Source organism: Falco peregrinus, chromosome 7 (genome assembly GCF_023634155.1).
Source record: "Falco peregrinus isolate bFalPer1 chromosome 7, bFalPer1.pri, whole genome shotgun sequence".
Taxonomy (NCBI): domain Eukaryota; kingdom Metazoa; phylum Chordata; class Aves; order Falconiformes; family Falconidae; genus Falco; species Falco peregrinus.
In genome coordinates, this window is record NC_073727.1 from 53,990,571 (window position 1) to 54,007,468 (window position 16,898).

The 16,898-nt window shown below is 38.6% G+C and overlaps 1 protein-coding gene across 7 annotated transcripts in view; it reads left to right on the forward strand.

Annotated features, from left to right (window-relative positions):
* The window catches only part of SMOC2 (SPARC related modular calcium binding 2), a 147,724-nt gene that overhangs the window by 91,889 nt on the left and 38,937 nt on the right, over window positions 1-16,898 (forward strand). For all 7 annotated transcript variants that reach the window (XM_055810747.1, XM_055810749.1, XM_055810746.1 and 4 more), the window contains exon 8: window positions 10,151-10,337. In XM_055810747.1, the coding sequence (XP_055666722.1) occupies window positions 10,151-10,337 (187 nt within the window). The remainder of the gene's footprint in view (window positions 1-10,150; window positions 10,338-16,898) is intronic.

Genomic DNA, 16,898 nt, shown 5'->3' on the forward strand with positions numbered 1-16,898 from the left:
CTGGGAGCAGTGTGGCTCAACAGATGATAGCACTTTACAGAATTTGCTTCCTGCCCTGTTAAAAGACTTTTGTTGCACAATACAATGTAATTAGAGACATGAGCAATAATATGCACCCTCATTTTCCACCTGCTTCTTGCCTTCTCTTTCACAAGATGAAGTGCAAGCCAGTATAAAAGTAGCCGGTTTTTAATTCATCTGTCATTAATTAGCTTTTAAGGGTGCAATTATAACTCACAGCCTTAATAACATTTTTAAATGTTGGGATTTTTAAAATCAAGTAGGTTTGAAGGGTACACATCTGAGATCTCTGGAGGTGCTTAGCCGCAGAAGAGGCAGTGGGAATGATGGTAACATGAAATTTTGCATTATGCCTGTCAAAGTAACATTCCCTGAAACACTGAGGAAAAAAAGGAGAATTTCTGTTTCAACAGCCTGTTTAATCTCTGTATTCCTGCTCAGTGTCAGAGGGCCAAATCCTTACTGTTATGCAATGCCATCCAGTCTGCTATGAACTAGACAGAGGTGCACTTTATATTGACCATTTTGTAAGACACTCTGAGACACATAAGGGAGAACTACCTAAATGCAAAGTAACGTTCTCTTATTTTTGTAATAAACCTGCATATTTTTTCACTGTGCACCTTAGATCACGTTCCTGTAAAAAAGCCACAAGTCCTCCTGGCTTCTGGTGGCTTCTGCGACAGTAGTCATGGTTGTGTCTGTAAGGTGATTGGAAATTAGTTGATACTCAGAAAATAAAGCGTAGGTGGAGTGCAGCCATCTCAGGCAGGAGTTAAGCAATAAGGCTGGAAAACACTGCATGGTGCCAACAGCATTAGCAGTGTGGACCATTGGCAGGAATATGGCCCAAACTGCAGCCAGAGATGCCACTGTACACCTCTGAAATTAAAATTACTTGGTTCCTAAGGTCAAGTATCCAAAGTCATATCCAGGCACTGATGTAAGTATCTCGGTTTCCCAAGTGGTGAACAGAAACAACTGTTTCACGGAGGGGAAGTGCTGGGTTGATAAACATTCCTGTAAGCTGGCTGGTTTATTTTAATGCCAAAGTATGAATCTAGGCATCCCAGTTTGCACATTTTGTTTTGTAATATTTAGTAGAGCTATTCAAACACTTACCCTCAGCCCACCTGGCAAAGACTTTAATTTTCACAGCTCTGTGGAAAAAGTGAACCAGCTTTATTTTCACTTCAAATATTTCTTTAAAAATGAGAGATTTTTCCACTGGCAGAAGACTAACATTTGCTGGTCAATATACTCATAGAGCAAGAATGGCAGCTTTGCACAATTTTGTTTAATGAACGAGCCTTTAGACTGCTATAGCAAACTGGCCAGCTAGCCACAGTTTTGGAAAAGTCGGTGATTTTAATTTGCTTTAATTTTGGGTGGTGGCTTGTTTGTTTGTTTGGTTGGTTTTGCAGTTTGAATGCTGTGGTGCTGCTCTGCTTTGGGTAGGGTGAGGCAATACCTAGCAATAATGGGAATCGATATTTCCTCTTACGTAGGAAAACCAATATTCATCCCATTTAACAAGTAACTGCTTTCAGATGTATCTTTGCAGGATGGGGCAGTCTTTTGCACAGTATCCTCTCTCATTTTTGGGGAGCCAAGTTAACAAAGTCAAGCAAGAGCACCTGGAGATAACAATCCATCCTTGTAATTGAGTGAATGTCCTCAAGCCACTGAGAAAAAGGGATGGGGGACCTGATCTCAGATGACCAGAAGATTTTTCACTCTCCTTTTGAAGTCTTATGCCATGTGATTGACCAACTGGCTTAAAAAGATTTTTGATTTGTGTTAAGGTTGCATTCAAAGATCCATTGTAGAGGGTAAGGTGTAAACAGTCCTTGGATCAAGTTTGGCTAATACAACCCACTTTGCAAAGGTTTACTATCACTTTCACCACTGCCATTAAAGATTTCACAAAAATATGCTATGCTGGGTTCACTGCTCTCTCACATTTCATAGATGGTATAATAGATGTTTGACTCAGGATGTTCAGAATATACATTTTGGCTCTAATGCAAAATGCATCTTTGAAACAACTCAGATTTATAACCTAATGTAATAATGTTATAGTCTAATGCTTCTCTGTTATTTATCTACAGCAAAAGTAAATGCTAATACTTAAACATTTACAGACAGATTCTGTCATGCTTGTAAATGAAGACGAGCTTCTCTGTGAGTTGTCCTCAAGTCAGTGGACAGATGTCAAACTACTGTTTCTTTCAATCTGAACAAGAATAGCAAAATATAGAATTACATTTTCTTTAAAAACAGGTAGCTAGTTTGACCCCCTATGTGTACAATGGCAGTGTGAGAACTTAGTGAAGGAGAGAAAGGATTGTAAGCAAATAACTGAGTAGTTTAAATCAGTTAGAATTCTGTGAGATTACAAATGTGAATACTTACATAATATTTCTCATCTCTTTAACCAAGAAATTGGGCTAAAAAGTAAACAAACAAACAAAATGCTAAAATAGCAGACTTCTGTGGTAAAACAGTTCTTTTCATTTTACATGTTGTGGTTACAGTCTTTCTCACAGTACTCCTAGAATTTCAAATTCTAAGAAAAATAAAGAATTGCAGAGGTATGTGCAAAACCTTCTGTAAACCAGAAACTCTTTTAAAAATTCCAGTAGACAAGTGGGCTTGGATTTTGGTTAATGAGCAAATCATCCTATTTTCACCTGAGGTCTTTGTCTTATGGGCCCAAAAACTTTTGCCTACTGGTAGAACCAGAATATGTGTATTGCAGAAATCTTGATTTGACATAGTGCTACTTGGCTACTCAAACCCAGGGTAAAAGTTGAGAAAATCCTGGTGTAGACAGGTAGATTAGATTGCCTGTGATCATATTATTTTCAGGTAAAGCTAAATGGGAATTGGTGATCTCTGTGTTTTGGATTTTTGTTTAGATGGGCTCAGTGCATTTCCAGATGATCCTTCAGTGTATTGCAGTGCCTTTGCATATGAAACCACACAGATAAATGAGACCATCTGTCTGTGATTTATCCTGCTTTGTTCAGTAGAGTAAAGTACATAAATTAGTCTTTAGGGCTATGTTGAAGCCATGAGCTTTGTGTTTAGCCACAATCATCTACCCAGGCTCCAAAAGTGCAAAATAGTGATCAGCTTTAGATTTGAGAGCACTCTGCAAATGCACACAAGGGGCCTGAAATATTTGGTTCTCACGGGTTTTCACAAACAAGAAAAAATACGGGTAGGAATGTTGCCAGCTTTCTCCAGGCCTTGAGAACCGTGATGCTGGTGCGTATCTGAACCTAATGTAAATCAAAACATGTGGTGCCAGATGAGTATTGATACTGTAATTTAGTCTTAGGTTTTGGTTTCCATCTAGATGTTGGGGCTAAGGTTGAGTGTTTATTAAAGTTACCTATTCCTTACAATCAGTACTTGGTCCATGAGCAAACATTAGGCTTAACTGGAAACATACACGTGGATATATTTAGCTGAGGCCTGAGGTGTTGTCCATTGAATTTAGTGGGTATTTTTCTGTGGATTTCTATTAGGGAAGATTGGGCCACATAAATACTCTTCATTTGATTGAAGTTAATGAATAATCTTTGTAAGAATCTAGTAGAATGAGTAAATGAATTCCTGCATTTGTTTGTAGCATTGAGCTGCACTTGATTTCTGTTAGTCAAGTTTATTTGAAACTGTCAAGTGAGGGCAGGCAGGCAAATTCTTGTAATAACAGGTCTTAAGAGAGATTGGTGTGAGGTGTCCATGCCCTGGCCATGAGGGATGAGGAGATAACTTTGGGTACATAAAGAGTATGAAGCTGGAATCTTAAACCACATTTGCCACCTCATCTGCCTCTTCAGAGAAGGACTCTGTCATGCTAGAGAAGGTCTAAATGAAAAGCTGGAAACCCTGACAGAATGTGTAGCTATGGAGTTACACCTCACCTTCATTAGAATGAAATAATTTAGCAGTTTTTTGTCATTTATATTAGCTGTCTTTATAGCAAGAGCGGACATGATGGATTCTGGGTGATGAAATTGGTCAAACAGAAGTAAAGAACTTACAAGTTCACCTTGAAGGTGCATGTTTGCTGGATTTAGGAATAACAGGACTGCTGCTGGAATGGATCATTTTACTATCCACTCAACCTAAATCCCTCTGCAGGGAGAGCATAGCTTGAACAGAAATCATCCCGCTTCCCACTGCCTTGCTAAAGCAAACATTTTGGTCATATGTGGAAATACAATTTGGTGTAGTGTAAGTGGAAATCCATTCAATGAAATTTGAATACTATAAAAACTATTTGAAAATATAAAAACACATTGTAATCAGTTTCCTGAGGGCCTATTAACTTCACAGGTTCAAGAAGGGTTCATCCTAACCAAATGGATCAAATTCTTATCCCCGTGAGATGTGAATTTGTTGAAGGGTTGCACAGGTGACTATTTAGGGTGGCCATTTATCCATCCTATTTATTACAGTTGTGAAATGAGCTAGCACAAAACTTGTTTAAATCAGTATTTGAGGTGTTCTAAAGGTGTGCCTAAATTAGGCTTAGTTAACTAGGAGAGACATGATTTGCATAATATTTTGATTAGCAGAAATTTTCGTACAATTTGAGTCTCTGTGTACTGAAATTTGGACATAAACACACTCTGTCTGTATATCCTCATAGAAACATGGGAGAACTGCAATATTAACTGACTGCAATGTTACACTGCAGTCCTCCAGAGCATGTGTATCACTTTTCAGAGTATTTTTGTTCACAGGTTTCTTACTACCTGCTTTCTGTAGAGGACATTGAGCTTCAAGCCCTAATAAAAGATCCCTTTACCCTGGAAACCAGGCTATCTTAATTGTCCTTTCATGGCCCATTATGATAATAAGAAAAGGGGGAGAGAAGGAATCAACTGAAAACAGAATTTCTTGGAATGGATTCTGTTTGTCATATACACATTGTGGGGTTAAGGAAATTGGAAGGAAATGTTTGTATAGTGGCAGGAAATGTTAAAGTAGCATTCAGACGCCTCTGTAATTTTCTGCAGATTTGGCAACTTGTTTCTGCAGAACACACTGAAATTTAGATATAAATACAGCGATTTACATTTAAGCAAAAAAAAAAAATCAAGATTAATTGTAATCATGAAAATCCATATGTTGGGAGAAGCTGTGATAAGACACTGCACAATAACTGCCAGAATTTCTGAAACAAAGGGCTAAACCATCTCCTGTTACAAGACTAACAAGATTATTATCGTAACTTACATAACATGGTACTTGATGTTTTAGATGTGCTACAGACAAATATACAGTTACAGAGTTTGTTCAGGATGACTTTTCCAGAAAAGCCACCTCTTTTCTCCTCTAGGACATTCCCTAGTAACCATTAATTAACAGTTTAAGTAACCCATCGGAGATGAATAAATGGAGTCTTTCATAAATAAGGATTTACAGTGTTATACCCTGCTACTATTGAGGTATTTTTTTCTTCATGTAAATTGATTCATTGAAATCCAGACTGTTTTCTTACGGATAATTGGAAACAAGAATTAACTGAAGACTTTATACAGAACGTGAAACTTATCCACAGAGTTTGTTATTAGCTAGAGTGTCTTTCTCGTTGGCACAAGATGCAGCATTTCAGCTGGTGGGTTGTAATGGACTATGAAGGCCCCTTGAACGAGAACAGGAAAAGTATATTTTTAACTAATATTTAAAATAAAAAGAGAAGAAATGGAATAGAAATATGACATAGGAAGAGAAACATACAATAGATTTAAAGCAGATTTTTAACCTCATTCTTGGTGGTGTGCAAGAGTTTTACTTCTTCATGCAAGAATTCCTTTTTCTGAGTAAGTAAATAGTCATTAAGTGGTACAAGGGCTCTTGGTGTAAAACAGGGCAAAAAGGTTTATTTTCTGACATGATTGAAATTTGTGTGTTGAATCACTAATGCTTATGAACATGGAATAAAATATAGTTTTGGGTAGAATCTACAGAAAGTTTATCAACCTGAACTTAAGGATCCCAACTGAGCTATAGTGGGGCTGGCTAACATGGTAGACTACAAGGAAAGGATTTTTCAGACATGTCTATTTCATCAAATTAAGATGCTTGGAAAAACATCCGTTTTTTCCAGTAAAATAAAAACAAAGGAACTAAGTGAAATAACAACAGTGTAAGCATATTACCTGAAAAGAAGCAGCTGGAGTATCCATGCTTTTCTCTTCCCAGAAGGAATGTTATTGTAGTAACACATTCCATAGAAAGTTTGATGCATTTTAATGTTTGAGGTATTTATTCTACGTTCATTGTGGCATAGATCTTTTTCCATACTATTCACTTTATGAACTTCTGGCATCCATCTGTTGTGGTTCCAGATCAGAGATTGTTTGGACAAACTCAGACATTTTCTAAGTTAATGACATTTGTCACTAGTTCTGGCAAAGAAATGTTTGTTGACCATGACTCTTCTGACATTACAAAGGCAATTATTTACAGTGGTTTGGTAGCTCTGGGGTAAGAGCTCTCGGTCATCAAAGGGCTACAATTGTATCTTTCCAGTACTCCTGATGTAAATAACAGAAAAAAAAAATAGTTTGAAAGGGAATGAATGGTTCCATCAGAGAGAATTACACAGAGGACTAACATACTGGTTCTGGGAAAAGCAGACAGGATCATAGGTAAGCACCTGAGAGTGATTTTCCTTTACTTCATGTAGAAACAGTGTTGTAGTGGGGAAAACAAACATGGAAGTAGCAATGGTAGCACAAACAGTCATGTCAAAATCATACAAGAGCACTGGATTCTGCAGAAATTGCTCTTTTGGGCAGTCAGTAAGCAGATTGCCTGCTAGCTGCCCTGAAGCTCATTAGCCATTGTGTAAGGGAGGCAAATAAACTATTCTGCATTTTGGTGAATAAAATGAATGAACAGGTTCAGCAGATTTGTAATAAGGCTTAGTTATTTGGCACATAGAGAGCTGACAGATGTAGTGTCCATCACACTAATCTATATTTTTTCCAATTTATCAAAAATAATCTACATTTTATCTGACAACTAGCTTAAGACTGATGATAAATTCTTCTTGTTACAATTTCCCATCTGTAGGGGAAGAGTAAGAAATTAGAGGTTCCAAGAAGGGGAAAGTCCTTCCTGAAAATACTATAGTTTCTTTTTTTTTTTTTTTTTGTCTTTAATGCCTGTGCTGATGCTGTTCTTCAAAGGCAGACTTTTCATCACTAGAATCCTCCTAGTTTCAGGACTTTTACCTTACTGTTTGGTATGAATCCTGCTTTTTTTGTGTGTCTATTTTCATAGACTTGTGCCATAAGAACATTCCCTTTTATCTTTAAACTTTCCTTTGATTACTGTCACTGGCTGTCCTGTTTCCAATCTCACTTGCAATGTTAAGTGCTACCGGTCTTCTGATTGTCCTTCCTAAAGCCTTAAGTCACATTTGCAACCCTCCTTTGAAATCTCTCCCATAATACTGCTTTTCTGTACCTTTGAGACTTAAAACCAGACATAAGGGAGAAAAAGGACCAGAACAAACCTGATCTCATGCAAAAGAGACAAGTTTCTACCTTGAGCAGCAGCTTGCAGAAAACCTTGCCTTAGTAAGTCTATCAGGAGAGTAAAGACCATTTATCTAGGTCTGTAACACCAGCTCCTAATACACCACAACACAGGTGACTGCACTGGTCTATAACTCCAGTGGTTTTGAGTCAGCAGTGCAGTCCCTCGCTGGATATTTCAATCAGCGGAAACCAGAGCCTCCCTGAAATCAGGTGGTGTAGTTTAGGCTCACAGCTGAAACACTTCATATCTGCTTCTGCACTGGGAATTCTCCATCACACCCTCTCTGTTACATTTTGTCTGTCTGGATGACTAGACTATGTAGTCTCTATACGCCACTGTATTTTCTAAACAAAGCTGAGAGCATGAAAATATATCACTCCTCAGGGCCTGCGAGAGATAATACCTGCACATCTGCCAGATTATGTTGCTAGTTACAAGGATGTAAAACAAGAGGCCACAGTAGCTAATGGAATGGTCCCAAGGTTTATCAGTATGAAAGAGAAAAGAATTCAGTGGAGTTTAAAGAGGAGTAATAGTTTCCTCCCTCTCACTGCAGCTGCTTCACCCCATTTGCTCCCTTTTGCTTGATTATACAAAACATAAAAAGTGAACAACTAAGCTAAGTGATGTGTTTTCCAGGGTTGTCGTACCTTGTAACTTGATAATCATCATAATTCATATTCACTGAGGGAAAGATTTATTTTCACTACTCTAAGAGGACGCTGGTGACGAATTTCTAATTTGTGAAACCATAGCTATTTCTGTGAAGGTTTTGACATGCAAATAATTGGCTTTTTCCCCCTTTTAAAGGAGCCTTTCTGTCCTCACTACACTGATTCTCTTAAATACAGTTTATTATCTAAACATTGTTACTTTGAGAGCTATTCAATCTCTGATTATGTCTGTGGGCAGACCAAGACAAAAACATGCAAAATCAAACAATTTATCTAGCTCTCCTGCTCAAATACTGTATGAAACAAAAGAGGGAAAAAAAAAATTAACCAAAGAATGGACAAAGCACTTCATCTGTGCCTTGCAATCAAGTTAGAAAGAAGTATGCTTTTTTAAAAAACCTTTTGCATGGATTGGAACAAATACACAGTTTTGGAAACCAGGCCACTGTGTAGATGGAATTGTGTGCCATGTAAAATATGAAGGTCTTTAACTTCCTCTCACCTTTTCTCCTGTGACAGAAGTCTTACTGATTTTGGTCATCTGCAAGAAGCTGGCAAGGAGCAGTAACATTCTGGACAAAACTAGTGACTTTCTGTCTGTTTTTGCCTACAATTTACAAAGTATTTTCTGAACCCTGTGGATAAGAGTAAATGAGATTAGAATGAAGCTGAAACTCATTACAGATATGCTAGAAAACCCAGTCAGGGTTCAACTTATTTTTCTATGGGTTGAACTGTGAAAAATCAAGAAGTAAATCCTGCTAGAGATTCAGAGAATAAGTGTGTGTCACTGGTTTTTAAATTACTTGAAAGAAGAGGAAATATTGCCCACTTTTTTTTTTTTGATAACATTAAAATTACTTTTCTTTGACTAAAGAGAATCTTTTATTGATTGAAATTCTACTAACTTGAATTTTTCCTGACAGTAATTTATGTATGTGTAGTGTGCTTAACGTTCTTGTTTTTCAAGTATTTAATTTTTGTTCACTGGGTTAGTTTGGGAATTATACAGAAGCTCTTTTATTAACCATCTAAATTTCACATGATAGGAGAATGACTTTCAAGTTCCTGGAGAAATAATGGCTTGAGTAAATTGTCTGTCTTATTTATTGTCTCTGCAGTGCCACATATACCAGTTTATTAGTGATCAAAAATCCTCAGCAGAGTTGGTTTATTTTTTACTGATAGTTGTAAACTGACTGGTACTTTCAGGCCCTGGGTTTTCTTCTCTTTGCTTCTCGTTCATAGTTTCACATAAAGACTAGGAATATGTAGACATGTAAGCTTTTCTCATATCCAGAAGAGATCTGGGACATATTGTTAATGCAGAGGTAAAGAAAAAGTATTTTTTTCTTGTGGATCTTTGGTCTCCAGAGCAAATGATACATCACCAATACCAGAATACCCAGAAAAGAAGGTGGAAGAATTTTCACTGTATTAAGAGATTGTTCCAAAACTGGAAAGAAAGAACAGACTATAAACATCTAAATGAATATCTAGATTAATAATTCATATAAGAAATCCTAAGATGGATTTTTATTGTTCCCTCTGAAAAGGATCAGTAGTTTAGGGACTGTGGAGCGGGTGAGGAATTTTTTAAAGGCAGCAGAGAAAGTATTTGGTTATTCATAGATTATATCTAGTATAGGAAAAGGTGTGTCAAGTTATTATTAGGACTGTATTATGAAGCAGCTCCATGAAAAGGAAACTAAAGTTCCTAACAGTATACAGCATAAACCAGTGTGGCTGGTAATTGAGTTGTAATGAGCCTCTTCAAATACAGTCCTTATATACAATCAAAGAAAGATATAAAAACTCTTTGATTAATCTGGCAGGCACTTTCCGTATAGCTTCTTCAGCATTTTTTCTTTTCCTTCCAAAAGCATCATCATGCGATCAAGAACTTCAGTCAGCCCTGGAGGAAGCTAAACAGCCCCAGAAAGACAATGTGTTCATTCCAGAGTGTGCTCAGGGTGGCCTCTACAAACCAGTGCAGTGCCATCCTTCCACGGGCTACTGCTGGTGTGTTCTGGTGGATACGGGACGTCCCATCCCTGGTACATCAACCAGGTAAGGGAATACACATCCAGTACTCAAAAGTGGTAGTGAGAAGTTACCTTATTGTGCATGTACTAGCATGTAGGTTTCTGTTGCTGGTGGAATTACATCATATTCTACTATGAAGTGAAATATTTCTAAGAAACACTAAAAGTTAAGGCCAGATGGCTACAGACTATTTCACTGCAATGTCACAGTCAGTTTGCTTCCCTAGTCCTCTTTTTTTACTTCTGTTTTGTGCTGGGAAGCCAAGGCTTGGAGCAGATCATGAATAAGGCCAGAGGAAACCTCACACTCCTTACCCTGAATATAGAACCAAGTAAGATGGTGTATGGCAGAAACCACGTCCAACCTCAGAAATGTTCAGTTATTTTTCCAGCAACCTCCTCAACTATTTCATATGACTGGCTTTGATGGAATGACTGCTTGGGAACCCATAGAGCGGAAATATCATTTTAGTGTGTTATAAATAGAAGCTTGGAGTTCAGTCGTCTGTGCTGATCCGGATACATGGTAAAGTGCTGTGAGCCACCTAAGGCAGATGCAGGCAAGGCAAGTATCAGGTTCCAAAGGATGTTATTTAGGCTGGTTATTAAGGTTTTGGCCCTTGCAGGAATGATATAGAAGCTCATGTAAAGCTGGCAGGCAGTATGGGTATCTTGATGCAATCATAAATCTTTTCAAGCTTAAGCAAAATAATTTTTCTTTGTTTGTATAAGGTTTGTGAAAAAAAATTATAAGCCACTTGCTGTAAACTATTATATTCTTGGGGAGTGTTTGTCATACATATTCTTCAAGTGCTGATTTACTGATAGCTGTTCATACTGTAGTCTAGACCATGCCGATTACAGTACCAGCTGAAGTGAGCATGACTTAAAGTTGCTGTTTCTGGCAAGTTTAGATCCATATATTGCAAAACAAAACAAAACAAAAAGTCCAGATTTGGTCCTGAAACTGTAGAATCAGTACATGTGAGGACCTAGAGATGTCCTCTAGAGGTTCCAGAGGCTCCATTGTCTGCTCTTCCTCTGTTCTCCCTCCCTAAGTTTGTTCACTGTTTGTTGTTCTTAGTGCTAATCCTTCTTTGAGTTATAGTTAAATTATTTTATGGTGTCTTAGTTCCTGTTCTCTAATTTGTGTCCAAATCATCTTCTTGTGCTCATCAAGCAATGAGGATTCTGCTGAAATTTTTGTAGTTCTTCGTTATGAGTATCATTTTATTATAGAATCACAGAATAGTTAAGATTGGCAGGGACATCTGGAGATCCTCTAGTCCAGTTCCTCTACTCAAAGCAAGGTCAGCTAGAGTACATTGCTCAGGACTGTGTCCAGCTGGGCTTTGAATATGTCCACGGATGGAGGTCCACAGCCTCTCTCAGCAGCCTGTTCTAGTGTTTGATCATCATCACAGTTCAATAAATAAATAAATTCTTATATTTTAGTAAAATTTCCTGTATTTCATTTTGTGCCCGTTGCCTCTTTTCCGGTCACTGGACATCACTGGGAAAAGTCTGATTCCATTTTCTTTATTCTGCTCCACCCCGACTGCCCCACCCCCCAAATAATATCCTCCCTGAACCTTCTCTTCCTGAGTCTGGACAGTCCCAGTTCTTCACCCTTTCCTTATTACGTTAAATGCTCCAGTCCTTTAATCATACTCATGGCCCTTTGCTAGACCCACTCCAGTATGTCCATGTTTCTCTTGTTTGGGGTCTTTTTGGGGGAGCCCAGAGCTGAATCCAGCACTCCATATATATCTCACCAGTGTGCATGGGAGGGGAAGGATCACCTCCCTTGACCTGCTGGCAATACTCTTTCTACTGCAGCCCCAGAGGTTGTTGGCCTTCTTTGCTGCAAGGGCACATTGCTGCCTCATATTGAGCCTACTGTCCACCAGAAATCCCAGGCCCTTGCTGCAAAGTTCTTTTCCAGCTGGTTGGCCCCCATCCTGTGCTGGTCCAGGGAGTTAATCTTCCCCAGGTGTGGAATTTTTGCATTTATCTTTTTTTGAACTTCATGAGGTTCCTGCCAGCCCATTTCTCCAGTCCATTGAGGTCAGATGTATCAACCACTCCTCCCAATTTTGTATCATCCACAAACTTGCTAAAGCTGTTCTCTGTCCCAGAATCCTGGTCATTAATAAAAAGGTTAAACAATATTGGCTCTAGCACTGAAGTCTGAGGTATTCCACTTGTGACTCTCTTCCAGCTGAAATTTTTGCTGCCGATCCTAACTCTTTGTGACTGGTAGTTCAACCAGTTTTCAACACACCCCACTGTTCATCTATTTAGCACATCCTTCATCAGTTTGTCTATGAGAACATAATCAGAAACAGTGTCAAAAGCCTTGCTAAAATTAAGATAAACAATATCTGCTCTTCTTTCCTTATCCACTGAGCAAGTCATCTCATCGTAGAAGGCTGCAGGGTTGGCCAAGTGTGATTTCCTCTTCATAAATCCATGCTGACTACTCTCAGTCACCTTCTTGTCCCTCATATGTCTTGAAATAGATTCCAGGAGGATTTGCTTCATCACCTTCCCAGGAATTGAGGTAAGGCTGACTGGTTTGTTATTTGGCTTTTCCTTGCCCTTCTTGAAGATAGAAGTGACATTTTGCATTTGAAGTCCTTGGGAACCTCCCCCAGTCACTACCACCTTTCAAATATAAAGGCCTCACAAGGTCATCAGCTGGCTCCTTCAGCACTTGTGAGTGCATCCCATCAGGTCCCATGGATTTGTGTATGTCCAGTTTGTTCAAAAAATCCCTGACTTGATTCTTTTCAACTGAGGTTGAGTCTTTCTTGCTCTACACTTTACTACTGGTCTCAGGGATCTGGGATTCCTGAAGCCTGGCCTTACAAGGAAAGACCAAGGAGAAGGTGGTGCCTTGTGTACTTCTGCCGTCCTCTTTGTCCTTTGTCACAAAGGTCCCCTGTCCTACTCAGCAGCAGGTCCACATTTTCCCTAGTCATCTTTTTGCTGCTGATAGGCATGTAAGAAGTCCTCCTTGTTGCCATTCGTGCTTCTTACCAGATTTAGCTCCAGAGGACTTTGGCTTTCCTAACCACATCCCAACACACTTGCACATTGTCTGTATATTCCTCCTGTATCACCACTTTGTATTCCACTCTTTGTATGCTTTTTTTAAGTCTGAATTTTGTTAGGTGCTTCTTATTCATCTGTGCAGGGTTCCTGAAACGTCCTGCACATTGAGATGAACCATTCATGAAACTGGAGGTGGTGATCCTTGAAAATCAACCAGCTCACTTTCCTATTCATATATATGGTGTGCTTGCAGTGTGTATCATTTTGGCTTCTACTGTCATACAGACTGGAATTCTAGCTCTTCCCAACCCCTTGATGAATTACCTATGTATCTAGAATCAGTCTCTGTCTCCTTTTTTTCCTGTTTGGTCTGCTGACCTTTTGTGTTTGGCAGCTGCACAGTCACTCAGCTGTGGGAGAAGAGGTGGCAGGGAAGGCTTTCACTGTGCTGCATGTCTCCAAAGCTGGAAAGCTGACAAATTGGATTCAGTCATTTCATGCATGTGGTTTAAACACAAATCTTCCTTTTGCTTGACGAGTGCTCTGCCTGATGACTGATACTCATAAGATCAACTGCTGTGGTCTTGACCGTTTCTAATTTGTTGAGCTTTGCTGGACTTATGGGCAGTTCTCAACGGAGGTCTAAGGAATTAATATTTAGTAATATCCCTGGAGAGGACATGCCTGAGCACAGATGCATAAGTAGAATACTCAATTTTAGGAGTTTCACACTAAATAAAGAATGACTGCTTTATCTAGGAATCTACAGTCCTAGTAAACAAGCAGGTGGGATTACTGCCTGGAGTTTAAGAAGAGTGTCTAGACCTCATTTATGAGAAAGATTTAGGTGGGCTGGAATCCAATTAATTACCTCTTGATGTTTTTTTTTTTTTCTATATTGATAAAATTAAACTTTTTCTCTAGCAGAGGGAAGTAAAGGGGAGTCAGAATATGACAATAAATATGCAGTTGTCTTTTTGTAATTCTTTCTTACAGATTAGGAAGAGTGAACATGTGAGTCTTGCCTAGTGTAAAGAACCAGGGCCTCATGCAAAATGGTGTACGCTATCTTCCAGCTTTCCATTGAAAAATACAAATTAGAAGAGTAGCTGTTAAAACTCTACTGCAGGAACTGATAGCATTAGTACTCCTGGTAGCAAGATGGATGCATTACATCCTGGAGTTTCTGTTCTGCAAATCTGGATTGGATCACAAGGAGACAACAGTGAAAGGACAGACAGATCTGAGAAGCTGTTGCCAGAACAGCTTAGCATTTTCCATATTGCTTGTTTTGAATACATTCATTAGGGTGAAATGTGTCATATCAACAGGCTCTGAATACTACAATAAATAGCAGTCACATTAATTACACTCCCAAAATGAAAGGAAGTTATTTAAACTCATTCACCTTCTAATGTCCCGTCATCTGGGGGGGGGAAATAATTTTTCAGTGAAGGTAACCCAGAAAAACAAATCTCATTCTAGAGTTAAAATAAAGATATGTGAATGAAGAACTACTGCAGGACATTTAAGACAGTAAAACTCACAAGAAATAGCAAAATTGTGGTATAAAGCTGGCTCTTATGAAACTAGAGGAAATATCCATTTGACTAAAAGGGAGTAATGCATTTAAAGGGTACAACCAACCATTACCCCAACAGTCTATCAGTATGGTCCTCCCCAGCTGGCTCCCAGTGCCTCTTGGACATCACAGTGTGACCCTGGGCCTTTTTGCTCAACTGGGCCATATGGCTTATTAGCAGCTAGGGTCATGGGCAAAGTAATCACCAATGTACTTGCACTAGATTCTCTAAACTTAAAAAGGAACATAAATCAGCTGCTTCATGAGGTTGCTCACACTGCAAAAGCCTCCATCCTTTACTGCTTTGTACACCTCAGTAAATCTCAGTGCTTCCCAGCAGACTTCTCAGAGGTATAAAGCAGCCTTCATAAGCCCTTGCCAGCCCTAGATACACATTCACTGCTAGGAATTCTTTCCCCTTTAACATTCAAAAGAGTAAATTGGGATGACTTTTGACTACATTATTTTTAACTTGCCAGTGCTCCATTCTGACATGCTATCCCTTTCCCACCCTTTTCCCCTGAAAACTGAGGCAAGTGTGTTTTTCTTATCAGTTCTTAGCATGGCTATTCCTGTACGGAAAATTTCTGATTAATTTTCTTTCTTCAGTTGCTTTAAAGAGTTAAACATAGACCTTTCACATTGCAGCATTTTAAAACCTATTGGACTTTAATAGATTTAGTTTGTATGTGCTGAACTACATGTGTATTTAACAAAGATATAAGCCAAAAGGGTAGAAGATTAGAGGCCAAAAAAGAAAGTGTAGGCACAGAGTAGTAAACAACAGTGGAAGAGGACGAGGGGAATGCAGAATCAGGTATCAGATTAATAGGCTGTTTGCCAGATACTGCATTAGTGAGCACTGCTTAGAGATTTGCCTTTCACTCTTTTCTTGGCTGATTGAAGTGGTCATCCATCAGGTATCTGAATCCAACCCATGCTATCAAAGCAGCTTCTATTCCTTCTGTTCTTCAAGGAAAAAAAAAGTGTCTGTAGCTCTCTCTCCCATGTCCGTGAAAACAACACTACCTTCTTGCAGCAGCCAAAATTTGATGGGCCAGTAGGCAGTTTCAGAAATAAATTAAGCACTCAAAGGAAAAATATCGTTGGGTTTGTTTTTTTTTTTTTAAATTCTGCCTGATAATTAAGATCAAAAATACTTCAGTATTATTTTTAGGGGCAGACTGGCCTGGACCCAGGACACAGCCACCATTTAATACTTTTAAAAATGTCTTGTTTCAAAAGTTTGGGCTAGTGTATTTTAATTAGACATTTTAGTATGCTGCTTAGTAAATGTTATTTTGGGAAACTTAGAATAGGGGAATTTGAAAGAGAGATGAGCAGTTGTATAAAATATGGAAGAACCTACATGAAGTGAACAGATATGTATGTGCACACACAGGTACATGGGCACAAGTCATATTACTAAGTGTGTTTAACTGAGATCTGAAACTTTCTCAGAAATGCTACACATTAAATTCTGCAGCTTCAAGCTTCTTTAGGAGAATGAGAAAATAAAATTTCTCAGAAATATTCTGTCAAGCTGAGTGAAAACCCACTAGGCATCGATAGGGGGACATAAGAAAAAAGGAGATTCAGCAGCAGATGCTTACATGCCCCCCAGATTTACATAAAAGATATTGCTAGAGATGTTGTGTAAATCAACCTTTGTAGGAAGTACATATAGCACAGTTTCTTGCTACCAGCTGGACAAACAAAGTGACTGTAAGTAAACTCAGAAAGCATAGAGGAACCAGAATATTCAAGTAGCAGGTGGAGATTCAGTTTTTCACAGTCCATTTCAAGCAGTTCTAGCCCAATTCCCTTTCTTCTGGAAACCCTACCAGTTCTTTGCTCGTGTTCAGAATGTTAGTATGTTCATGATTAAGCCTTCTTATGTAAACTAACTGTTTGGTGGTTTGGTTTTTTTTTTAGACAATACAGTAG